We start from the raw sequence: 26,171 nt of genomic DNA on the forward strand, positions 1-26,171 counted from the left end.
GGTAGGGAGAGAGAAGAGATCAGAAGACTCAGGAAAGGTAATGAAGTAGAAACAGTGAGAAACAGGAGACAAAGTCAGACAAAGAACGCAAGAAGAGAGAATGGCAGCCCCACAGATTAGGTGCAGCAATTGTCATGGCACAGAGCAAGGATTCATGAGGTACCATAAGGCAATTATTACAGAGGGACAGCTTCAGACAAAAAGATGGAATCCACTGGTTTAGAACTTCCAAGCCCAAGCATGGACAAAAAATAGAACCGGAAGTTTCAATATACCCCAGGGCACATAATGAATCATGCTGGATCACCACCACACCTTGAACAATTGTGGTATGAGTGCCTAAAACTCAAAACTATACCTAAGGGGCAAAGGGGAGGGAGAAGATCTTTCAAGCACAGCACACACCATGGAGAACAACAGCTTGTTCAATTAAGCTAACCAAGTCTCCTTCTACTGGGATTTTAAGAAAAATATGCCATGGAGGGGACTGGCTGGCTAAACAGATTAGTAAAGAGATGCTCCTATCCCTAGGACACTGGTTCAAGAGGTCAGCAGTGATCAAAAGTAGCTACTCTCTGATGGCTGTTCAGTGATCTAGGTGAACAATGTTTGAGGTGCAAGTACTGAAGAACCAAAGTTCTCTTTTCAATCCTAATGACAATCCCTTCTGGTCAGAACCCAGGCACATTGTTGGGATGCTTCATTACAAGAACTAGAAAGTGCACAAAGTCCACGTTTTGTTGTTAGGTTACATGTACAGTGATCGAATAGCAGACAGTTCTCCTTATTTCACTTTCATCCTCACCTGCCACTTAATTTTATTGTAAGTTCATGTTAAACATTCTTCACTATCTTCTCTTAACACATCTGGCTACAGATATAAGTAGATGCCAAACTAAGGGTGACCTGTTAATGAGTGCTACTCTGTTTATGCCCAGTCTTAAGACCATTGCCTAAAACATTACTTTGCTTAAGCCCATGCTCAGGCAAGTCTGTTTGGGCTACATTAGGTTTTACACAGTCTTTTTAAAAGGCTGCATGCAAAGCCCTTAATAGATATTAGCATGAATAGGCATTAAGCAGATATCCAGTCACATGGCAGCGAAGCTCCTTTCTGAGACGCTCTGTCAAAGAAACCAGACATCTTCAAGACACAAGAGTGATGTTGTATATATTTAACACATCCACCATTCTCAAAGGGCAACATACATCTTGAAATGAGGGAAGATTACTCCTTGTCCACATGAGCAACAATGGATATGATGCAGGAGGTAAGTGTAAAGTGATTGCCCCATGCACTTCATTTTTGGCCAGATTCCCATGGGGTTTAACAAAAGCACTAACTACAGCACAAAACTTAACATGCTGTCCAGGACCAACAAAAAGACTAAGTTCCTTAGGCAGGGGCTGGTGTTTTTGAATCTGTATTTTACCATGCACACCCATGATGTTGTATCAATAAGACAGTTCTGCAGAAGTGCCATCCTCTGGCATTTAAGTAGTTACAAAAGAGGCATGCTTGTTTGGAGAAAGCCCTGAAAGTAAGCCACGGGTTCTCTCCAATGTAGTTTCTTTTCAGAAGGGAATTAGCGCAAAACATGACTCATGTTTTGCGCTAAGTATGTGCTACCAAGTATCAGGGGGTAGCCGTGTTAGTCTGTATCTACAAAAACAACAAGGAGTCTGGTGGCACCTTAAAGACTAACAGATTTATTTGGGCATAAGCTTTCGTGGGTAAAAACCTCAGATGCATCTGAAGAAGTGAGGTTTTTACCCACGAAAGCTTATGCCCAAATAAATCTGTTAGTCTTTAAGGTGCCACCAGACTCCTTGTTGTTTATGTGCTACCTTTATTACTGGTAGCAACTACTCTCTCTACACACCCCAACTTCATCTATAGATCACAGGGGATAAAAAGCAGGATGAATGTTCTATAAGTCCAGGAAATTGCAAGACCGAAACCCCAAGAGTGCTTTATGAAAAGTACACAGGAAAAAGCCACACAAATGCCATTTATCCTTAACAGTTGAAAAGTGAAGAAATAATCTTTCCCCATTTTCACCAGGTGTTTCTCAGGTCTTGTTTTAAGCCACCCTGTTTTTGATTCAGTTTGCTAGCTTAGTTAACACTTTACAATATTAGGTTCTGAAAAGAACTTCCTTTGAAGTGTCTACTTTTTCCATTACTAGAGTCTTAATGTCCACTCGCTCAAACTTAAGGTATCTTCCCATGAAATATTAGCTTGACTGTACTACCATGACTATCAAACTGTTAAGTCTTCATTTGAAAAATAAGGAGTTGGGGGGGGGAACCCACTCACTAGTGGCAAATAGGAAACTTTCTGTAAAAAGCAACAGAGGGTCCCGTGGCACCTTTAAGACTAACAGAAGTATTGGAGCATAAGCTTTCGTGGATGAATGCCCACTTCATCAGATGCAAGCCTGATCTTGTGTCTGATGAAGTGTGCATTCACCCACGAAAGCTTATGCTCCAATACTTCTGTTAGTCTTAAAGGTGCCACAGGACCCTCTGTTGCTTTTTACAGATTCAGACTAACATGGCTACCCCTCTGATACAGGACACTTTCTATGGCAAGTGGAAGGAACCCATGCCATCAACTTCTGCAGAAAGTAAATTTGCTTTAAAAAGGCTTGATACTTGTACTGGAAACACCACTCAACCTGTCAAGGGACAAGTTGTGAGGCATAAAATGAATTCACATGAAGATCAAAGGGTGGGACCCACACTAATTCCATTCAGAGTTCATTGTTGAGTGGGATACAGGGAAAACTGTGACTAAAAATAGAAATGTCTGGAGGAGACATCAGCCCCTCTCTCTGCCCCTAGGTAGACTGACTGAAAAGCAGAGTCTGAGCACAGTTAACTAGATTAGTAGCAAAAAGAACCAAACAATTCCCACCCCCAGTCCATATGTCTGAACACATGCTGCCATATGACAGTGCACAGCTCTCCCAGCCCAGAGAACTCAGGCAGCAACCTGCTCAGGTTTAAGCTTCAATAGCTTATGTATTAAACATTGTTATGTATTAAATCAGAAATTCACCAAAATGCCTTGAATGGCAAGCCATGTTTAGGCTGATACATTGGTAAGAGTTCAGGAAAGAGTAACAGGCATGTCAGCATGAGGATTTCCTGTCTTTTGAAGATCAAAAATCAAGATCTTTTAGGTCAAAGTCACTTGAGGGAACTAAACTAGCCAGACTAAAGATGCCATCTGTCCCTGGCCAACACCCTGCTGAAAACCGAGTACTTCCTGTTCATTTTCACTCCGCTACAGCATTGGAAAGTTCTGAGAGGTAAGCACTGGAGCCGTCTGGAGACTCAGAACTGCATCAGTTTGTGTTCAGAAGATATTTTCAAAATCAAGAGCTAGAATACTAGTTAACCCTCTCTCCAGCTTCCTCCTTTTCCCCTTACATCACCACCACCATTCCCCTATGCTTGCAATCTTGGCAACATCTGACCATCATTAATTTACCCTGTCCCCCCCGCCATCCAACCCTCAGAATTCCTACTCCTACGTTGTCCCCCAAATCTCTTCCTTTCTATCTTACTGCTGAGACAATAGTCCATTCCCCCATATGTCTGGCTTGTCCCACTCATCTTTTCCACTTTCAGTCCAAGCCACAGCTGCCAAGATAGCCTTTCTGTCAACCTTACTTTAGTCTCTGCAATGACTCTTATATAGCCTCTCTATATGAAAGTCATGCTCCTTCTTGCCTCCCAAGTTTTCCCAAACTCCACCCCTGCTCCACATCCTGCCAATCCTTACAATCCACTTAGTGCCCTTTTGACTCCCTGCGCACACTGCCGCTGAGTGGATTCTCCTTCCCATTGCCATATGGCAAACTCCCTCTGTTCAGACCTTGGAGAAACTACCGAGGACCTCGTTCCTGGGGAGAAAAATTCGAGCTCTAATGAAGGCAGTTCGCTTTACGTGGCGAGTTGTTTATTCATTATTACAGCAACAGCAGTTCTGCTGCTGCTTAGCCACAGGCATTCAGCTTGCAAGCCGGCGGGGTCAGAGGCCCCACTGCCCTACACCTGCACAGCACCACCCCCTCTTCGGGTACTAGGCGTGAATCCCAAAATGCAGCCCCGACACTCAGCCCCTGGAGACCTAGCCCTGCCTCGTGAAAGGGGAAGCCATCGGCCCCCTCCACGGGAGCTCGGGGAGACCTTTCTCCAGAGAAGTCTCGAGCAGGGTTTGCCCCTGAAGCTCTAGGGCAGCAGCAGCAGCGTTGCCATGCGAGAAGGAAGCCCGGCCAGAGGCTGGGGAGCAGAGCCCAGCCCAGGGGACGGGCCAGCGCCCTAGATGCCAGTGGCGGGAGTGGGCAGCGCACCTGGCGGGGACCAGTCTGCGGGCTGGCGAGGGGACGATCCCCCCCCCCCAGTCACGAGAGCCAAGCCAGGAGGACCCTCCCCTTTCCCTGCAGGGGCCGGAGCCCGCGCGTCACTCACCCGGGTGCGACATCGTCAGCACCTCCTTGCCCGTGCCCCGGTAGTTGTAGATCACGGCCCCCGCCGCGCCGCGCTCGGCCGCCAGGCGGATCTTGTCGGCGAAGGTGCAGCCGCCGCCGCGCTGGATGAGGGCGAGCCAGGCCTGGCCGGCGCCCGCCTCGCTGAAGTTGGTGAGCGGGCTGCAGGCGTTGAGGCCGTCGGGCCCGTCGGGCTGCAGCAGCAGCCCGGCCGCCCGCTGCAGCGGCGAGTCCTGCCCGAAGAGACCGCTCTCGCTCGCGTTCCAGCCACTGCGGTTCCCGCCGCCGGGCTCCCGCCACGACACGTTCAGCCAGGCGGTCCACATGGCCTGAGCGGCGGCCGCCCGGCCCGGGGGCTGCGGGCCCAGCCACAGCAGCGCGCCCACCGCCAGCAGCGCGGCCGAGGACAGCATGCCGCCCGTGAGCCGCAGCCACTGAGCCGCCGCGCGCCCCTAATCTCAGCACCTCCCTGCGCCGCCGGGCCCGCCCACGCGGCAGGGGCGGGCTGGCCCCGCCCCCGCCTCCGCCTCCGCCCCCGCGGGGAGGTACTGGGAAGGAGCTCCGCAGACAGACACCCGCCGCCGGCCGGGGGCGGCTGCACTGTTACCCCTCCGCCAAAGACAGCCGGGGGGCTGCAGCTATACCCCTCCGCCACAGACACTGGGGGGCCATGCAGCTATACCTCTCCGCCACAGACATTGGGGGCTGCACTGATACCCCTCCGCCACAGACACCCGGGGGGGAGGGCTGCACTGATACCCCTCCGCCACAGACACCCGGGGGGGGGGCTGCACTGATACCCCTCTGCCACAGACACCCGGGGGGGGGCTGCACTGATACCCCTCTGCCACAGACACCCGGGGGGGGGCTGCACTGATACCCCTCCGCCACAGACACTGGGGGGCCCTGCAGCTATACCTCTCCGCCACAGACATTGGGGGGGGGGGCTGCACTGATACCCCTCCGCCACAGACACTGGGGGGCCGTGCAGCTTTACCCCTCCGCCACGGACACGGGGGGGGGGGGGGGCTGCAGCTATACCCCTCCGCCACAGACACTGGTGGGGCTGCACTGATACCCCTCCACCACAGACACGGGGGGGGGGGCGCTGCACTGATACCCCTCCGCCACAGACACGGGCGGGGGGCGCTGCACTGATACCCCTCCGCCACAGACACGGGGGGGGGCGCTGCACTGATACCCCTCCGCCACAGACACGGGCGGGGGGCGCTGCACTGATACCCCTCCGCCACAGACACGGGGGGCCATGCAGCTATACCCCTCTGCTACAGACACTGGGGGGCCGTGCAGCTTTACCCCTCCGCCACAGACACGGGGGGGGGGGCTGCAGCTATACCCCTACGCCACAGACACTGGTGGGGCTGCACTGATACCCCTCCACCACAGACACGGGGGGGGGGCGCTGCACTGATACCCCTCCGCCACAGACACGGGCGGGGGGCGCTGCACTGATACCCCTCCGCCACAGACACGGGGGGCCCTGCAGCTATACCCCTCTGCTACAGACACTGGGGGGCCGTGCAGCTTTACCCCTCCGCCACAGACACGGGGGGGGGGGGGGCTGCAGCTATACCCCTCCGCCATAGACACTGGTGGGGCTGCACTGATACCCTCCACCACAGACACGGGGGGGGGGGGGCGCTGCACTGATACCCCTCCGCCACAGACACGGGGGGCCCTGCAGCTATACCCCTCCGCCACAGACACTGGGGGGCTGCACTGATACCCCTCCGCCCAGACACCCCATCACCGCGGAGGGGCTCTACACTGATACCCCTCCGCCTACACACCCCGATACCTCTCTGCCACTAGGGTGACCAGACGTCCTGATAAAATCGGGACCGTCCCATTATCTAGGCGTTTGTCCGGATATATCGTGGTACTCCGGTTTTTTTTTTTGCTCCGCCAGTGACCCCCCATGTGTCCCGATATTTTCTTCCTCTCATCTGGTCACCCTATCTGCCACAGACACCCCACTTATCCTGGGGGCGCTGCACCGGGATCCCTCCTCCACAGACATCCCCCCATCATCCAGGGAGTGGTGGGGGGGCTGCACTGGGACCCCTGCACCACAGGCACCCTCTCTCTGGCTGGGGGGGCACTACACTGCCCCCCCAACAGACACGTCCCTGCCAGTTGGGAAGCAGCAGCACTGAGACCCTTTACCAGCACGGAACCCTCCTACACACACAAATAGTCAGCAGGAAGCAGCATTGAAACCTGTTAAAAGGGCTCCTCCCTTAGGAATCCCCCTAATAGCCGGGGGAAAAGCAGTTCTGGAGCACCCTCCCACCCAGACACTTCTCCATGGTCATACCCCAAGAAAGGTCAAGCAGCAGCCCCTGGAATCCCCCAACATGAGGAATCCTTGTAGGGTTCTCCCCAACCAGGAAGAGAGCAGCAGGGGCCTCTCCCCATGAGACTTCCCCACTGCCCCCATCAGGGATACCGCAACAGCACAGGGAACATCCACAGGGATCTCTCTCCTGGGGGATTCCCCCACCATCTTAACCAGTGCTGTGGAACAGTGCCAGATCATTCTACACTGTCATTGCTGCAACCAGGCCCACACTGTTTATCCACCCGCCCATTCTGCTTTGCATTACTGAGCTGTTTGCAGAGCACTCGGTAAACGTTAAGTGCCATATAAATGCTCCCTATTATTAATTATGTATTTGCACTGGGTAAACAATGTCCTCTCACTGCCTATTATGCTCCGTCTTAATATTTTACAGAAAACCATCGCTTCAACCAAATATTCTTTATTCGTGTACTATTAGTTCCTGCATTATTTTTATTTGATTTATATGGCACATAACTTGCTATGCAAATTCATGTGCCTTTTGTTTGTTTCTCTGTAGTAGTATATCACTTTCTGGTTCTGTTACTATAGGAGCCTTATCCTGCTAGTTCATAGTCACATGGGCCCAAATCCTCAGATTTACACATGTATTCAACTTTAAGCACCTGAGTTGTTCCACTGGTCCCCTGTGCCAAAGTGTGTGAAGGGTTGGGATCTTAAGGAGTCCCATTGATGGGCTAAGCAACTTGCAGAATTAGGTTTTAAAGGGACTGGGGAGGTGAGGGTGGAGGGGAATTCATTTTCATTGATAATTGTCAATATGTTAGGCCTGGATCCTGCGAGCTGCTCCATGCAAATGGACCCCTGTGCCTGCATAAAGCCTCACTGAAGTTAATGGGGCTTCACATGCATACAGGTCCCCCATGCAGATTAGTTTGCAGGATCAGGGTCTTACTTTGGAAATTAGTTTTCATATACAGAGAACATGTGCCCAAAGACTTGGTGAGAGGCACACATTTGATAAAGATGACACACACTGTAAATAAGAATGAACAGACATTTCTCCAAAGATGATCAAGTAGGAAACCGTTCAAATGTGGAAGAGTGTATTCTATTTGTTCTTTAATTATAGAGTTTGGGCTGATCCTGAACCACTGCAGCTGATGCTAAAACTCTCATTAATTCTAATGAACCAGGAGTGGGCTCATTGGGCCTGCTTTTCCACTGCCTTGCACCTTGTGGAATCATTTACCCCCCCTGCAAAATGGGTGAAAATCCTGCAAACACATGTGAGTAATTTTACCATGTGAGTTATCCCAATGGATACAGTGGAATTACTCACATGAGTAAAGATATTCATGTTCAAGTTTGCAGGATCAGGCCCTGGGTTTGGGAATGTTTTATCATCACTTTACACAGATGTGAGTAACTACATAAAGGGTGGATTCAGTAGGAGCAGTGTTTGGCCAATATTGGGTGGGATTTTCAAAAACACCCAAACTGTCAGGCAGCGAAGACTCACACCCATTTTTCCATTGCATCAGGGGAAAAATTCGAAATGCTTTCAGCTGAGAAGGGAAGATTCAGAAGAAGGACATACTACAGAATTAAAAATATATATATTGCATGTACCTTATGCAATGTTTAGTACATTTTAATTTTATGTCCCAAAGAGCTGTAGTTCCTAATTAACAGAAGCTGTAACATAATCATAATGCAAACAATCTCTTATTACTAAATTAACATGAAGCATGTGACACACACATATACACACAGCTCTTGTTTCTTTCCTTTGATGACAGACTGAACAAATTGGCCCACCCTTCTCAGGGCATAGCATACTTGTCTAGCTCCACCCTTGTATAAAAGCTGATCATTTCCATCCAGAAACCATTCCAATGTTGTCAATATTTCTATGGTGCTCTAATTTATTTGCCATATTCAGTGCTCCAGGACCAGGAGTAAGATACACTGAAATAATGGTTAGCCCTTTCTCTGAACCTTATGAAATTGACTTAAAGGGATACTGTCAAATGGAAAACTAATCAGTTAACTCCTTCACCGTCCTCCCAAGAAAATGAGAGTTAAAAATAACATCAGGTACTACACCTGTCTCTGAATCCCCTGACACTTTGGGTGGTTTTACAACAGCATTTTGCTATGTTAAAAATGTTTTTTTTCTTCCCTGTTTCTGTGCAAAATACTCACACAATCAACAAGGGAAACTGATTGCCCATACAGCAGAAATAGTGAAATTCACTCTACAAAAAGTGCTGTCAAATACACAGAGCAAACAAACTGAAAAGTATAGAGAGAATTCTCTCTCCCCCACGTCCCGCCATTTTCTGATCTGTACCACTCGTAGTGATCTTAATATTACAACAGCAGGTAAAGAAAACAGAGATAGAAGGGTGATTTTTAAGTTAATGGTGTCCCTTTAAAACAAACATGCGTCTGACAAAGTGGCATTCACCCACGAAAGCTTATGCTCCAATACATCTGTTAGTCTTAAAGATGCCACAGGACTCTCTGTTCCTTTAAAACAAAACTCTTTACCATACCTTTTCATCTTGCTGATACTGTGATTCTTGAAAGTACATCAGGATTTTTTTCCTGAATAAGGCCTGATCCAGCAAATGTTTATGCACATGCTTATGCTTATGTGCATGCTTAACTTTAAGCACATAGTCTCAGCAAAGTCAACGGATTGAATCCTGGCTCCTTTGAGTTTTACTGTTGAATTCAATTGGGCCAGAATTTACCCCAATGACACTACTCGTTTTATTCTTTTATTCTAAGTGTTTGCCGGATTGTGGGCTAAATCTTAACACAGTTACACTCTTCTTCTCTATATGCATCCGAAGAAGTGGGTTGTAGCCCACGAAAGCTTATGCTCTAATAAATTTGTTAGTCTCTAAGGTGCCACAAGTACTCCTGTTCTTTTTGCGGATACAGACTAACACGGCTGCTACTCTGAAACTCTTCTCCTGGTAAGGAATGCAGTGGTTTGTATGTGGTTAAAGAAAAACATGAACATTTACAGATTTTTACAATATTTTGATGCAAGGATACTAGGCGGGTCAGGATGAGGGGAAACCAGCAGTTAAAAAAACAGAAAATATGACTCAATGCTCAAAAATACCCTGGTCACTTCTGGCTGACACATATTTCTGCCAAACAAATGAGTCTGTGACCTAGAGCATCCTAGGTACATGATTGTGTGTGACATTGTTCACTGGCTTTGCCAAACACCAGTGTGGCTGGCTGACTTGGTTTGGTTTAGACCCATAGTGAGACTAGAAGACCTTTTTCGTTGTTGGTGGTGAAAGGGTAGTGAACAGAGTAGGTACTGAAGCCCTGTTATATGTCTATATAGAGATGCTGAATATTGTCCTAAAGATCAAGGAACATTCGAAGCTCACTTTTCTTCTTTTCTTCTAAACTATGCTAACCAAATGTCTAATTTCTTATTACACATGAAAGCATAGAATCATACAATTGTAGGACTGGAAGGGACCTTGAGAGGTCTTCTAGTTCAGTCCCCTGCACTCAAGGCAGGACTCTAGACCAGCAGTTCTCAACACAGGGGTCCGGGGCCCTCTGGGGGGCTGAGAGCAGGTTTCAGGGGGTCCGCTAAGCAGGGCCAGCGTTAGACTCGCTGGGGCCCAGGGCAGAAAGCCAAAGTCCCACCATGTGGGGCAGAAGCCCAGGGCCCTGAGCCCCACCACCCGGGCCTGAAGCTGAAGCCTGAGCAACTTAGCTTCATGGGGCCCCCTGTGGCGTGAGGCCCCAGGCAATTCCCCTGCTTGCTACCTCCTAACGCCAGCCCTGGATTTCATATGCAGAAAAACATTTGTTGTGGCACAGGTGGGCCATGGTGTTTTTATAGCATTTTGAGGGGGCCTTAGAAAGAAAAAGGTTGAGAACCCCTGCTCTAGACCATCCCTGACATGTGACATCATCTCCAATGATGGAGAATCCACAACTTCTCTAGGCAATTTATTCCAGTTAAAGCAGATCAATTATTTCAAAATTAAAATTTCAGATAAAAGAAATAGTCTATATGAAGGTAATCAACATGCCAAGGCCCGATCCTGCAATCAGTTCCGCATGGGAGCAAAGATCTGTTCATAAAGATTAGAAAATCTGACAGGGCCTTAGGAAAGAAAACTCAGAGATCCAGACTTTTTCCAAGTTTTGGGGATAATCAGATTTGGGTATTTCATAACAATAGGAACCAGCTACAAAACTTGGGTCTGGGGAGTTTGGATCTGATGTTTTGGTCCACACCCTGTTGTACTAAAAGCACCCGTTACATCAATTTTTAATATGATTCTGAAAATGTGATTGTGTGACTAGATGCTTGATTAAATCCAGCTTTTAATGTTATCTTAGTCAGTGTTATTATTTTGTGTGAACAAAGGTCTTGTGAAATACAGTAGGAAGTTAGGAGGGACTCTTTAACAAGGACTGGATGTTCTCTGGAAACTGGCAGTTGGCTATTGCACCCTTTACTTGTAGGACACCAGTGCAAAACTTGCTCAGGTTGGTAATAAACAAAATTATGGCTCTTTGGCAACTTATGTGAAATGAGTTTGTGGTCTCAGTCTGGCTCCTGGTGGCCAAATAACCACAGTACAACTGCTAATCTCAACAGAGTAAGGAGTGTATGAACAGAAGTCCACCCCCTTTACCAACTAGCACAGGCTTGAGGTACAGCACTGTTACTTGAGCTCTGCAGCATGTGCTCTGTAAGATAGTCTTTATGGCGACGATTACAGACATTTCACAAACATTTATTTTACTTGGGGCCAAGTGATTCACTCTCTCCTCAGGCAAAATTCCCGACTTCAAAAGGGCAGGGTAATAGAAAGTTTGTTCATATTGTGTGGGGAACATATTTCAGCTTAGTGATGATTTGCGCTGGAAAAGGGGGAAGGAATATTGAAGCTGATAACATTCAGTCCTAAGTAGTATTTGCTGGAGGATCTCAACGCTGCTTGGAACTTAGAGAGTCAACATTGCTACCCACCAGCAGCCTGATTCTGCATTCCTTGTACAGCCAAAACTCCTACTGGACTGATTCTCCACTCCATGATACTGGTGTAACAGAGTGGAGAATCAAGTCTTTCACCCTCGTTTGCGTGTGCAAGGAAAACAGTATCAGGGCACAGGAGGACATATTTCTAGCAGTTAAAATTATAAAAACATAATGCACAATTTAAATTGATAACTTTAAAAAAATGTTACATGCCTAAATGTTAGAAACCTTCCTGTACTCATTTCATGCTGAATTAATTCTCCTTCCATGATGATGCATTAATAAACAGATCTGAAACCTTAGTAAGGTGTGACCCCCCCCCCCACACACACACACTCCCCTTTTGTAACCTTGGAAAACAGCCTCTACATTGACCATCAGCCCAGTTACCATCTATCCACAACCAATAAAAAGGATAATTGCCCAAAGTAGTAGCTGATCCCTCTGCAGCACTATAAAGGGGTTCTTTGGTACTATTTCCCTTTCCACAGAAAGGACCATTTTACATGTTAGAGGGAGCTTGTCTAATAGTTAGAGTACTGGAACTCCTGACTGTGACCTCGGACAAGAATCATAACCTTTTGGTGTCACAGTTTACCCATCTGCAAAATGGGTCCAGTAATACTTACAGACAGGGGTAGCTAATACAGGAGAGTTGTGATGCTTTGTTGCAAAAGCCTTTGAGCTGCTTAGAGGCAAGGCACTGTAGAAATGCAGTATCCCATTTTACCATTGCATAAGCAAAAACTATGTGGCAAGCAATTACTGGTAGCGTTCAGAAGTCCATTCACTCTCCAGCCCTCCCTCTGACATTGGTTTAAAGCTGGTTGAGTATGCTATCGAAGGGCTTTTGTCCTAGCTCTGTAGTTGTTTGACTTCTTTGTAAGATTTATTAAGTGAAGGATTTAGTCTGTGTAACTTTCCTCTTCCCTTTTTTTTTTTTTGGAGTAAGTCATTGAGAAGGTTTTATAAAGTGTGCTTTGACTTTCAGTTAAACAAAGTGAAATCCTGGCTGCATTGAAGTCAATGGGAGTTTTGCTATTGGGTGACTAGGAGGCTGGGATTTCATCCACACTCTTTATCTGAAGCATTATCTTACTGAAGTAAATATTTAAGCCCTTTTTTTTCCAACATGTAATATGTGCTTGCCAAATAGCGATGGCGCTAATATCAGGGCAGCCTATTTTGGTGAATTCTTCCTGATATTTGTTGTATGGATTTGACTATGTCATCATTTGCAAACCTGTAGTTTGTGTTGTAACAAGCCTTACTATGGACCAGCTTGATGTTCTTATCAATAGATCCTAGATAGACCAAAAACCTTAAATCTAGTTCTAAACCTCTTCAAACTTCAGTGCATTTCAGAGTCAAATACCCAGATCTGAATCCACCCCATTCATGATGTGCTTCTTTAGGCCAACATTTTATGAGACCAGTTTTATGAGACCAGCAGCTCTGGATCCGTTCCTTGCAGTCTTAGCCCCTCTCCACTGAATAACTTTTAAAAATGAAAAAAAAAACAACCCCAAAGTGATCAAAATTGTAGTCATAAATGAAACCCTAGGACTGAAGAAACGAGATAAACATGCAGGAACAAACGTTGCAAAAGACGCTTGCTAACAGACAACAGGAGTTGCACCAATCTGTAGGGGGGGGGAAGGGGAGAATTTTCTCCCATTGTCTAAAACTGGAACACGGCATGGTATAACAGCTGCAACAATTTCACAAGGAGTCAGAGAGAAGCAGTAATGCCAGAGCTATTCCATACTTTCACCCGCAGCTGTGTGGTCATTTAATCAGCTTTCCACCATCCTATACAATTAAAAGGCAGGCCAAGATTCCATGTTTGTGCTGCCTGTAGGACTCTAACTTAGGTTTTTCTATTACCCCAGTGCATTCGGGGATGTCCCCAAATACTGTAAGGGGCAGAGCAGTTAGCAGCAGCAGGACCAGAATTCGGTTTTGGAGTCTGCTGCTGCTGAATGGGGATGGGTAGGCAGCTTGCTCTGGTGAAGATGATTTCTATGCAATTAGTTTTGCTCAGCTCTTGCCACAAGACAATGAGATTTCCACAAGCGTCCTAGGTGCCAGTAAAGCAAGCATTGTTTTTAGCTGTGGTTTTGGCTTAAGATACCAAGGGAGTTTAGCTTAGCCCTTTGCTATGACAGCACTTGAAGTGCCTGCTACAGGCCAGGCAATGTGTTTTAAACATTCTGTCACCCTGACATATGGGCAGTATGAGATCATTACAGTCGTATACGGATGTGACTTCTCCAGCACGCTTTCTCCCTTCTATAAGATGTGTGACCTCAAGGGATTACATTTTCTGCCACTTAATCTCAAATTAATTAATTAATGGAGATATCCCATCTCCTAGAACTGGAAGGGACCTTGAAAGGTCATCGAGTCCAGCCCCCAGCCTTCACTAGCAGGACCAAGTACTGATTTTGCCCCCGATCCCTAAGTGGCCCCCTCAAGGATTGAACTCACAACCCTGGGTTTAGCAGGCCAATGCTCAAACCACTGAGCTATCCCTCCCCCCATGCTGATGAAGTCAATAAAAAGTGAAGGAGCCAATAAAAAGATCCACAGAATGACTGGGAGAAGCAAGTGAATTAAACTGAAGCTGAATGCATGACACCAATTATAAGCTGCCTCTAGCTAGAAAAATGTATGTAACACAAACTAACTAATCATATAGGAGCTCTTATAAAGAGGTGGCTAATGAGGGCCAGATCATGCAACATACTAAGTGTCCTCCATCCTTCTTGACTTCACTGAGATTTGGGGACACTCAGCACTACAGAGGATCAGGCCCAAGCCCATTGATTCACTGCGGTCTTTCCTCAGTGGTAGGGGAGTTTCCATTCATTGGGATTGAATCAGTGCAGTTTACTTCCCTCTTTACTAACAGATTGCGCAAGTTCCTGCCCAGTCTGGGGATCCAGAATTTCCATATAATGCATCTGTGACACTGAGTTCAGCAGTTAAAGAGCATCAAGTGACTGAAAATCTGATTGTGTCCTCATGAGCAGAAACTACTGCACATGGGGGCCCTGGGGAAAAAAAATGAATGAGGTTTGAGAACAAATGAATAAAGTAGAAAATGGGATCACTTTTTGGTCCAATTCAGACACACCCATACACGAGCTGCTGGACCAGCAGCTGGAGCTACACGCATAGCCAAATTCAGTGCAGACATTTCAATACTACCCTGATACAAAATGGACTAAACCCAGCACGCCTGGTGAAATCACAATTGATTGCAATGGAAAACCTGCAGGGACTTCAATGGGTGTAGCTCAGCACGAGTGTGGGCCTGAGATTTTTTTATATAAAATGCTAAAAGCTGAAGAAGGGAACTTTCATCCTGAAAGCAAGTGTTTTAAAACATACTACCACAGAAACTCAGGCGTTCAAGCTAACAGCCCACTTTGGCATAAATGGGATGTGGATGGTGCCAGAGGGTGACATTCTGGCCCCTCTGAAGTCAATTGGCATTTTGCCATTGACTTCACTAGGGCTAGGATTTCACTGGTCCCAGAGTCTTTAACGTGGGAACTTGTTTTTCTCTTTGGCCCACCAGACCAAAGATCAGATGACACCTTGCAAGATGTACCTGTTGTACCAGCCTCTCAGTGGCAGTGGTGAGGGGAGCAAGTAACTGCTTAAAGATTTATCTGGAGAGGATGAAGGAGTTGAAGAAAACAGGGATGGGAAATGCTCTTTGGCGAGGCCTTATTTTCCTTTGCCCAGATTTACATTTATATCCCCCACAGGAACATACTTTATAATTTTATTGAAATTATGATTTAGGTAGAGACATTGTCCACCAGATTTTTAAACAGGTGCAGTTAATAAATGCAAATAAATAAAAATGTATATTTGTCATACACGTACATAAGAAGTGTGTGCGAAGTCAACACATCACTAAAGTAGGAACCATGACCGTTTCCAATGGCAAGTGACCACGTTCCGGAACAGCACATGGGCTGCTGCACACAGAGAGGCAGTGTCACTGAATTGTTTATGGAAGGCATCCTGGTTCAAACAGAGGACACTGTCAGCATCACGGAACACAAGCAGCGGGCTATGGCCCACAGCCAGGCTTAAACAGCGTTCTCTCCCTTTGATAGTGCTCCGGAGCTTCTAAATCAAAGACCCGTTTCAGACTAAATGATTTTTGTTACACACTGTTTCTGACTTACTGAGGGATGTTATTTCAAACAGTGACAGGCCCAAGTTGCAATGTTTGGGTCTGTATAGCCAAATTTTGCAAAGGCCAAGGGAGACGTGACCTGGATTTTGGAAACTTTAACAGAACCTTCCTACAGGGACCCTTGTACAACTGAGATATAAGAATACAATGGGCCAAATTCTGCCCTCATTTACATCTCAGCCACATCACTTATGGCTATGGAGTAAGTTAGAAGGAGAAAGAAAATATAGACTAGGATATATTCCTCTCTTTCCTATCTGTAACAATACACATCTGTAAGGGTCAAATTAAAGTGAAATGTCTCCGCTGTGGAGTAATTTTGATATTTTATTTTGAATCAGTTTCTATACCAGCAGATTCACTGTTTGATAGGATTCAAAAGCTTTTTGTAAAAGCACCACACTAGCTCTCTTTACGTCTCAGCCAGCTCAGCTGGACAACTGGATAGAAATGCAGGACTTGACTGCAACCCAAAACAAACTATTACAAGATAGACAGTCCATGTAAGCAGAGATAACTTCTGCATGGATAAATACTAGGGCTGTCAAGTGATTAAAAAAATTAATTGTGATTAATTGCTCTGTTAATCAATAATAGAATACCATTTATTTAAATAATTTTGGATGTTTTCTACATTTTCAAATATATTGATTTCAATTACGACACAGAATACAAAATGTACAGTGCTCACTTTACATTTATTTCTGATTACAAATATTTGCACTGTAAAAAACAAAAGAAATAGTATTTTTCAGTTCACCTAATACAAGTACTGTAGTGCAATCTCTTTATCATGAAAGTTGAACTTACAAATGTAGAATTATGTACAATAAATAACTGCATTCAAAAATAAAACAATGTAAAACATTAGAGCCTACAAGTCAACTCGGTCCTATTTCTTGTTCAGTCAATCGCTCAGACAAACAAATTTGTTTACTTTTGCAGGAGATAATACTGCCTGCTTCTTGTTCACAACATCACGTGAAAGTGAGAACAGGCATTTGCATGGCAGTGTTGTAACCGGCATCGCAAGACATTTACATGCCAGATGTACTAAAGATTCATATGTCCCTTCATGCTTCAACCACCATTCCAGAGGACGTGTGTCCATGCTGATGATGGGTTCTGCTCGATAGCGATCCAAAGCAGTTCAGACTGACGCATGTTCATTTTCATCCTCTGAGTCAGATGCCGCCAGCAGAAGGTTGATTTTCTTTTTTGGTGGTTCGGGTTCTGTAGTTTCTGCATCGGAGTGTTGCTCTTTTAAGACTTCTGAAAGCATCTCCACACCTCGTCCCTCTCAGATTTTGGAAGGCACTTCAGATTCTTAAACCTTGGGTCGAGTGCTGTAGCTATCTTTAGAAATCTCACATTGGTACCTTCTTTGCGTTTTGTCAAATCTGCAGCGATAGTGTTCTTAAAAACGAACAAAATGTGCTGAGTCATCATCCGAGACTGCTATAACATGAAATATATGGCAGAACGCGGGTAAAAGAGAGCCAGAGACATACAATTCTCCCCCAAGGAGTTCAGTCACAAATTTAATTAACACATTTTTTTTTTTAAATGAGCATCATCAGCATAGAAGCACATCCTCTGGAACAGTGGCAGAAGCATGAAGGGGCATTCAAATGTTTAGCATATCTGGCACATAAATACCTTGTACTGCCGGCTACAACAGTTCCATGCAAACACCTGTTCTCACTTTCTGGTGACATTGTAAATAAGAAATGGGCAGCATTATCTCCTATAAATGTAAACAAACTTGTTTGTCTTAGCGATTGGCTGAACAAGTAGTAGTACTGAGTGGACTTGTAGGCTTTAAAGTTTTGCATTGTTTTGTTTTTGAGTGCAGTTATGTAACAAAAAAACGACATTTGTAAGTTACACTTTCACGACAAAGAGATTGCACTACAGTACTTGTATGAGGTGAATTGAAAAAGACTATTTCTTTTGTTTTTAACAGTGCAAATATTTGTAATCAGAAATAAATATAAAGTGAGCACTGTACACGCTATTCTGTGTTGTAATAGAAATCAATATATTTGAAAATGTAGAAAAACATCCAAAAATATTTAATAAATTTCAATTGGTATTCTATTGTTTAACAGTGCGATTAAAACTGTGATTTATCATGATTAATTTTTCTGAGTTAATCACGTGAGTTAACTGCGATCAATCGACAGCCCTAATAAATACATGAATAATACAATACTTAGGGGCTGGTCTACACTGGGGGGGGGGGATCGATCCAAGATACACAACTTCAGCTACACGAATAGCGTAGCTGAAGTCGAAGTATCTTGGATCGAATTACCTGGGGTCCACACGGCGCGGGATCGACGGCCGCGGCTCCCCCGTCGACTGCGCTACCGCCGCTCGCTCTGGTGGAGTTCCGGAGTCGACGGTGAGCGTGTTCGGGGATCGATATATCGCGTCTTAACGAGATGCGATATATTGATCCCAGACAAATCGATTGCTACCCGCCGATATGGCGGGTAGTGAAGACGTACCCTTAGAGTTCATTTTTGCATGTGAGGCTGCTCCAGTCCTGGAGCTAATGGAGCTGTGCAGTAAGGCTCTACTCTAAGCCCAGTGAAGTCAATGAAAAGACTAGATAAGTTCATGGAGGATAGGTCCATCAGTAGCTATTAGCCAGGATGGGCAGGGATGGTGTTCCTAGCTTCTGTTTGCCAGAAGCTGGGAATGGGCAACAGGGGATGGATCACTTCATGATTCCCTGTTCTGTTCATTCCCTCTAGGGCACCTGGCATTGGCCACTGTCGGAAGACAGGGTACTGGGGAAGATGGACCGTTGGTCTGACCCAATATGTCCGTTCTTATGTTCTCATTGACTTCAAAGGGTTTTAGATCAGGCCCAATCTCTACACCATGCTTTGATGGCACAGTGATATGTGTTATAGCAGGGATTGGCAACCTTTGGCACGCGGCCCACCAGGGAAAGCCGCTGGCAGGCCGGGACGGTTTGTTTACCTGCAGCGTCTGCAGGTTTGGCCGATCGCAGCTGCCACTGGCTGCGGTTCACCGTCCCAGGCCAATGGGGGATGTGGGAAGGGCAGCCAGCACATCCCTCAGCCTGCCAGTGGGAGCCGCGATCGGCTAAACCTGCGCACACAGCAAGTAAACAAACTGGCCCAGCCCACCAGGGGCTTTCCCTGGCGGGCCACGTGCCAAAGGTTGCCGATCCCTGTGCTATAGAAAAACCTTAGATTAGACAACCAAGTATAGTAGCTGAGAATTAGACATAAGGGGGAAAAAGGTTGCTTGGACTAATAGTTCCCCCTCTATTCCAACAACATAAAACTTTTTTTTTTTTAAATTTAAAGACCAGGAAACTAAACACCATGTTTCCAGCATATAACTTGGGCTGAATATTTTTATTGAACTCCCTGACTGTACAAACTAGCACAAATTTCAACCTCAGCAGCATGACTGATAGCACTATAACAAAGGTTAAACTGACTGATAAGTGACTGAGGAAACTTGCCAGTGATTGGAAGTTAACTCTTTGTCCTCTGGGTTTTCATCACAGAATAGGGGTCATCTTGTTATTGGGGAAATGATTCACAAACAACTCTGCTTCTCTATCCAGCTTCTACCTATAGCTGAAATCTGCAGTGTGGTTGCAGCTGTGTTGGTCCCAGGATATTAGAGAGACAAGGTGGGTGAGGTAATATCTTTTATTGGACCAACTTCTGTTGGTGCGAGAGACAAGCTTTTGAACTTACAAAGAGTTCTTCTTCAGGTCTGGAAAACGAACTCAAAATTAGCTGAAGTGAAAGACTTGGGAAGCTCCTAGTGGACAGGTGTAGATAACATACCCCGCCACGCTGCTTATATTGTTTTGTTGGCAGTATAGTCCCAGAGGAATGTAGCCTGATCCAATTGGCAAAATTCTTATTCACTTCAGTGGGACCTGAATTCAGGCCCCACTGTTTATGCTTAACTGCATTTTCACTGATGCATAATAAAATCACGAGCATTCATTCAAATTAAGTACAAGACTCCTAGGTTTGATAGCAGAGTAGCTACTGTGTTAAAGAATTAAGGACACAGTAACAAATGCCATTGGGATTAGGGTGGGATATGGGAACCTGGAGATGTTTAGGTTCAGGATCAGTCTTCTGTTGGTGACAAGGTTTGATCAACTTGCATATGCCAGACCTGAACCTCGCTGTCTCCGTCTGCCTGCGTCCTGAGAGGAGGTCCCAGTTTTCTGGGACTTGTTGAGCTGCCGGTGGAGAAGCAAAGTGGGTGAAATGCCCCAACAACAACAATGTGGGTGGAACCAGACAATCAGTAGGCTCTCAAATTAACTCACACAGGAAAATAATAAAAGACAAAAACATCAAAGGTGAGTGAACACTTTTCACAAAATGATCACTCTGTATCTGACCTATCAGTCCTCATTCTCAAAAAAAAAAAAAAAAAACCTAAACACTTTCAGAAGATGAGCCTGAGAGCTTAAATTCATTACTTGCTAGATACTAAAAATCATGGTGTGATGTTATTGACATGAACTGTGACCGTATAGATCATTGTTGCAACCAAGATCCTATAGTTGCCCCAAATCTTGTACAAAGGAAGTCAAGTAAGGGGTCTATGGAAAGGTTGTAATTTGCTGGTTATGATTATACTGTCTGTATGTGTGTATCATTTTTGTATTTGAAGTTATGAATACTGGCTATGTACTTGTATCTCAATGTGTTTGATTCTAAGTAGCAACAGTGAAGCATTTGGTCAGCTTTTTGAGAAAGGACTATTCTGAGTAACTGCCCAATCAAGAAGCACTTAACTGACAATGGACTTTGGCAGACGCCAATCCACATCTGAGCTTTCCTGGGAACGTTCAAACTAACATGTAAACAATGGTGTCGGCCTGCAAAGAGCTGAATCATTCACGGACATGTGACTTGCTCAGGTGGCTACAAACTCCATCTTGTTGCTGTGATTTTGCACAGAAGAACAAAGGGGTTTCCGCCCACAAGACAGAGAATATAAAAGACCCTGGAAGCCCCTCCATTTTGTTTTCAGATGGCTCAAGAGATGGCCTCTCCACCCCAAAAAGATGCCTGAAAGAAACTGGGACAAAGGACTGTAACTACAGGGGTGTGAGTGATTGCTGGACCCAGGCCATAAACCACAACATTAGTCTGAAAAGGATTGGGCCCAGACTAGGAAGGAGCCTAGTCTGTGAAAGCTTATTGGAACGTCTCTGAGGGTGAGATTTACCTGTATTCAGTTTCCTGCTGTATTAGGCTTAGACTTGCGTGTTTTGTTTTATTTTGCTTGGTTACTTACTTTGTTCTGTCTGTTATTAATTGGAACCACTTAAATCCTACTTTTTATACTTAATAAAATCACTTTTGCTTATTAATTAACCCAGAGTAAGTAAGTAATACCTGGGGGAGCAAACAGCTGTGCATATCTATCAGTGTTATAGAGGGCGGACAATTTATGAGTTTACCTTGTATAAACTTTATACAGAGTAAAACGGATTCATTTGGGGTTTGGATCCCATTGGGAGCTGGGTGTTGGAGACAGGAGCACTTCTTAAGCTGTTTTCAGTTTAGTCTGCAGCTTTGGGGGCATGGTTCAGACCCTGGGTCTGTTGCACCCCTGCGATCTCCTGGCCCCCTCTTCCTATGCCTGGATGTTGTTAATGGGCCACTTCACCTTGAATGGTCCCTTGAAATATGTATTAACTAATTATGCTATACAACCTGTTCCATCTTGTATTTAGTGGTGACACACTGAATAAGTCTATGGCTACATTACAGCTTAAGTTGACATAAGTTATGTCACATGGGGTGTGAATTAGCCACTCCCGAGCGACATTACTTATGCCAACTTAAGAGCCAGTGTGGACTGTGCTATGTCGGCAGGAGAAGCTCAGGAGGGTGGTTAATTCACACCTACCGCCTCTCACACTGCATGCTACAGCATGGGAAGCAGGTGCTAGCCACTCTTCTGGACCATCTGGGGATAAACTCTCAACACACAGGATTCTTGTTAGCTTGGTGCTTTGCCACGTGGCCATACCAGCTCTTAGCTCTGATTATGAAGATGAGTTGTGTCCTTTGGGATGCTGTCCACATGGAAAAAAGCAGCTGTTTCATTGTAAACGAGGCCACTTATGCCATTTTCACTGACAAGGGGGACAAATTTCATCCCTAATACGACTTTGCTGACGTCAGGGATGAATTTGGCCCCCTGTTTGTACAATGGGTTGTTCCACTGAAACAGGATTTAATGAAAATGTAAATCCATCGGCTGAATGTTGTATCCCCTTAGAGGGTGAGCTGTTCAAACTGCAGCTGTTCAAAACAAGAATACAGCAATTGGCTGTTACTATGGTGAAAGCTCAGATAATCAATTCATGTTGCAACATATACAATACACTGAACATTGGATAGTGGTATTTTACAGAAAGGGGAGAATAAGGGAAAACTCAGTGAATCAGAAGATAAGTTTATACTAGCCTTCAAAACAAAAGAAAACAAAAAGTCCAATGGCAGACACTCAGTCCACAAGTTTCTAGCACTGTACTGAAGTCCACAAGTTCCTAGCACTGGATCAAAAAGCATAACCGCCTTCTTTGAATTTCCGAGATAACAGAGATTAGCCTTTGAGACTGCAGAACTGTTCTGAATACAAAGTTTGAGGGGGGGGGGAGAAAAATCAACACCAACTTTTTCAAGTACGATTGTAGATTAGGCGAGCTGTGTGAACTGAGGGAAATGTACTGCTGCTAAATATGTACCATACGTCTGCCAGAGTGTGATTTACTTTATTAGCATGGAACGCATTAACCACTAAAACATTTAGTTTTCATAGACTGAGGCTTAATGTATCTGCCACAGCAAAATATTTCAGAACACAGAATGCCTGTACATATTTGAATGATTTCAGAAATGAGCAATAAAAATGATCTGATTTCCTGTTCTATATACCTGTGTCCTCCAGCCTCCTATTCTATTTTGAAAATGAAAAGGTTCTTTGTAAAAATAACTGAAAAGATAATCACCACAAGAGCTTAGCACCCTCTGCTGGTCCCTGTTCACAATGCAGGAGAAGTGTTGTCCATAAACAACTATTAATGCTGGTTGAATTTCATGGAGTTGTTCTGCAGCCGAGTGGTATGATCTTGTAAGTCTATTTTGCCCCGACTTACAAAGAAATGCTTTTATCTTTTTTTACTTAAGTAGCAGCATCCGGCTTAAAACCTGGTATGTTCCTCATCACCTACTCAAAGCACAAGCATGAGAATGACTCCATAGCCTAGTGGTTAGAGCACTCAGCCAGGATGAGAGAGACTCAGGCTACAGTTCCCACGCTCCAATGATTCTTTCATTATTTATCCACAGTACAACAGCTTCAGAGACTGAGGGACTGCTTACATCAGAATACCCCATCTCCCAGTGGTTAGAGCACTCACCTGAGACGTGGCAGATCCCTGTTCAAATCCCTTCTCGCCCTAGGTAGAGGGGAGACTTGAACTGGGGATCTCACATGAGTACCTTAACCCATAGGCTAAAAGTTATGAGGGAAGTCCACCTCCCCCTGCCCCCCAGCTGTTTTGTGAAGTTCATTTATTAGGCACACTTCTGAGTTAGGTGGCCAAACGTCCATCTACCGCTGATTTGTGAATCATTCTGGGGCTTAGGCAGGAGATAGGTATCCGGACACTACAGGGAGGCAGAAACATAGGCGCCTATGGAACATTTACTGTAAAACCTTAGGTGCTGACAGAGTTTAGGTGCCTACAGGATTTCAGCTGGAGTTTTGTGGATTGCAGTGGTCTCGAAACGAAGACTCTGACACCTAAAATAGAGACTTCGGCACCTAATTCCTTTTGAGCTTTGAGCCCATGGTGCCCAAGTATGGATTTAAGAACATAAAGGGAGCCATTTTTGAAAATTGTTATTACAGAAGATAACATATTCAATGGATTGTGTTGAAAAGAGAGAGATCCCACATACTGTATAGCTTTTTTAAGCTAGGGCTCAGTCCCTGTGTAACTGAATGTTAGTATAATTTTACACAAATCACATACAAAATTTGCCTGTAGGATTTCAAGACTACACTACTAACAACATTTCCTGCTTTACAATTAGTGAGTCTGGTAATCAGACTGGGGACAGCAAAAATGCTTTCTCATTGTCTGTGTTACTATCCCCTCAATATATGTTCCATTCTATGCATCCGAAGAAGTGGGCTGTAGCCCACGAAAGCTTATGCTCAAATAAATTTGTTAGTCTCTAAGGTGCCAGAAGTACTCCTGTTCTTTTTGTGTTACTAAGCTTTTCATTCTTAACAGCAGTGAGTACTGGCTTGACTTTACATCTATGTGCTCTTCCCTGTCATCCTGGCGTTAATGCCCACTGACAAATGAAATTGAGGAGGAACAGGCGGGAGCTGGCAATGGATCAGAGAGGGGAACCCCTTCCCCTCCCCACCTATTTAAATCTGTTAGCTTTGAAATATTCAGAGTGCTTTACAAGGGGCAGGATTTTACTGGTACCTGTTTCAGTTAGTGAGTCCCTCAGCAGACCATACATACACTATGGCACTTTCTGTAGCACAGGAGACGTAGTCTACCATAAACTCCATTAACTTAATGGAAAAGTCAGTGGGATGTAAGAGGAGGAGGAACTGAAAACCAGCAGCAGAGGTCTAATAAATAAATGAGTAATTCTAATAAACAATTCTTCTCAGAGGCCAGTCACAATGCACAGTAACAGTAAAGGAATCACGAAAGCTGATTTTTGTAAACAGTTTGGTGTTGGTATCCTATTGATTACTTTGGAGGTTGATGTTCTTTACTTATCCATGAACAGGTACATATCACAGGGGCAGTGTAAGCTTCCTCACACTGTCCTGCCACTAAGATTTAATGCTGACCTGAAGAGATCACCTGAGGGCTAAGAGAGTAGATTACCCTTCATGCCCATGCAGTCCTTTAGGTCTCATCATTGCTGGCCATTTCAATAAAGGGGTTTTTCCTTTTTTTTTTTTTTTTAATAGATAACTGCCCACTGGGAACTGGAAGGAAAGCAGCATCTCACTTCATACAAGCCAACAAACAGTGACAGGTCTTGGGCACTGACAACACAGGATACTTTTTGGTTTTGATTTTTGTTTTGGAAGGAGGAGTTCTTTAATTTCATTTCAAAATACATGTTATCTACACACACAACGAGGGAAAGGAACTAGATGTAAAGTATACAGAAAGAAAAGCATCTCCTAAGTTGATGTTATTGTACTTAGCCCTTGCTGTATTTAATGTTAAATTTGAAAATTACATTGATTTATAAACCTCATTATCACCACCAAATATACCTTCTTTTTATGTTTCATTGAAAAGAAATGCTCCAAAAAAAAAAAAAAAAAATCAGAACTTGTCTTCTGGAAAAGTAAATGCAATGAAGTCTGAGGGCTGTGTGGATCTCGGAGAGAATATTATTCAGAGAGTTCTGTTGCTTTCCTGTTTTGTTATTTATTTGTATTTTTATCTCTTTTTTTAAACTACCAGAAATATTTGACTGAAAATAGGATGTGCTTTCTGCTTCATCTTACTTCAGCTCCTTTTTTCTTGCTCAGAGTCAGAGTGCTGATTGTTACATCCCAACTAGTACAGTAACTCCTCACTTAACGTTGTAGTTATGTTCCTGAAAAATGCGACTTTAAGCGAAACGATGTTAAGCGAATCCAATTTCCCCATAAGAATGAATGTAAATTAGAGGATTAGGTTCCAGGGAAATTTTTTTCACCAGACAAAAGACTATATATATATATATATATATATATATATATATATATATATATATATATATATATATATATATATATATATATATATATATATATATATATATATATATATATATATATATACACACACACACACACACAGTGTATAAGTTTTAAACAAACAATTTAATACTGGTACACAGTGATGATGATTGTGAAGCTTGGTTGAGGTGGAGGAGTCAGCGGGTGGGATATTTCCCTTACTGCTAAATGATGAACTAGCAATTGGCTGAGCCCTCAAGGGTTAACTCTCTC

At 44.6% G+C, this 26,171-nt stretch overlaps 1 protein-coding gene across 2 annotated transcripts in view; it reads right to left on the reverse strand.

Annotated features, from left to right (window-relative positions):
• The window catches only part of RNF128 (ring finger protein 128), a 70,808-nt gene that overhangs the window by 40,981 nt on the left and 3,656 nt on the right, over positions 1-26,171 (reverse strand). The window contains exon 1 of one of the 2 annotated variants that reach the window (XM_065410732.1): positions 4,483-4,912. The exons of the other annotated variant lie outside the window; for it this stretch is intronic. Within the exon in view, the coding sequence (XP_065266804.1) occupies positions 4,483-4,912 (430 nt within the window). Of the gene's footprint in view, positions 1-4,482; positions 4,913-26,171 lie in introns of those variants that run through there. 2 annotated transcript variants of the gene reach the window in all.

This window comes from Emys orbicularis, chromosome 9 (assembly GCF_028017835.1).
Source record: "Emys orbicularis isolate rEmyOrb1 chromosome 9, rEmyOrb1.hap1, whole genome shotgun sequence".
Taxonomy (NCBI): Eukaryota; Metazoa; Chordata; order Testudines; family Emydidae; genus Emys; species Emys orbicularis.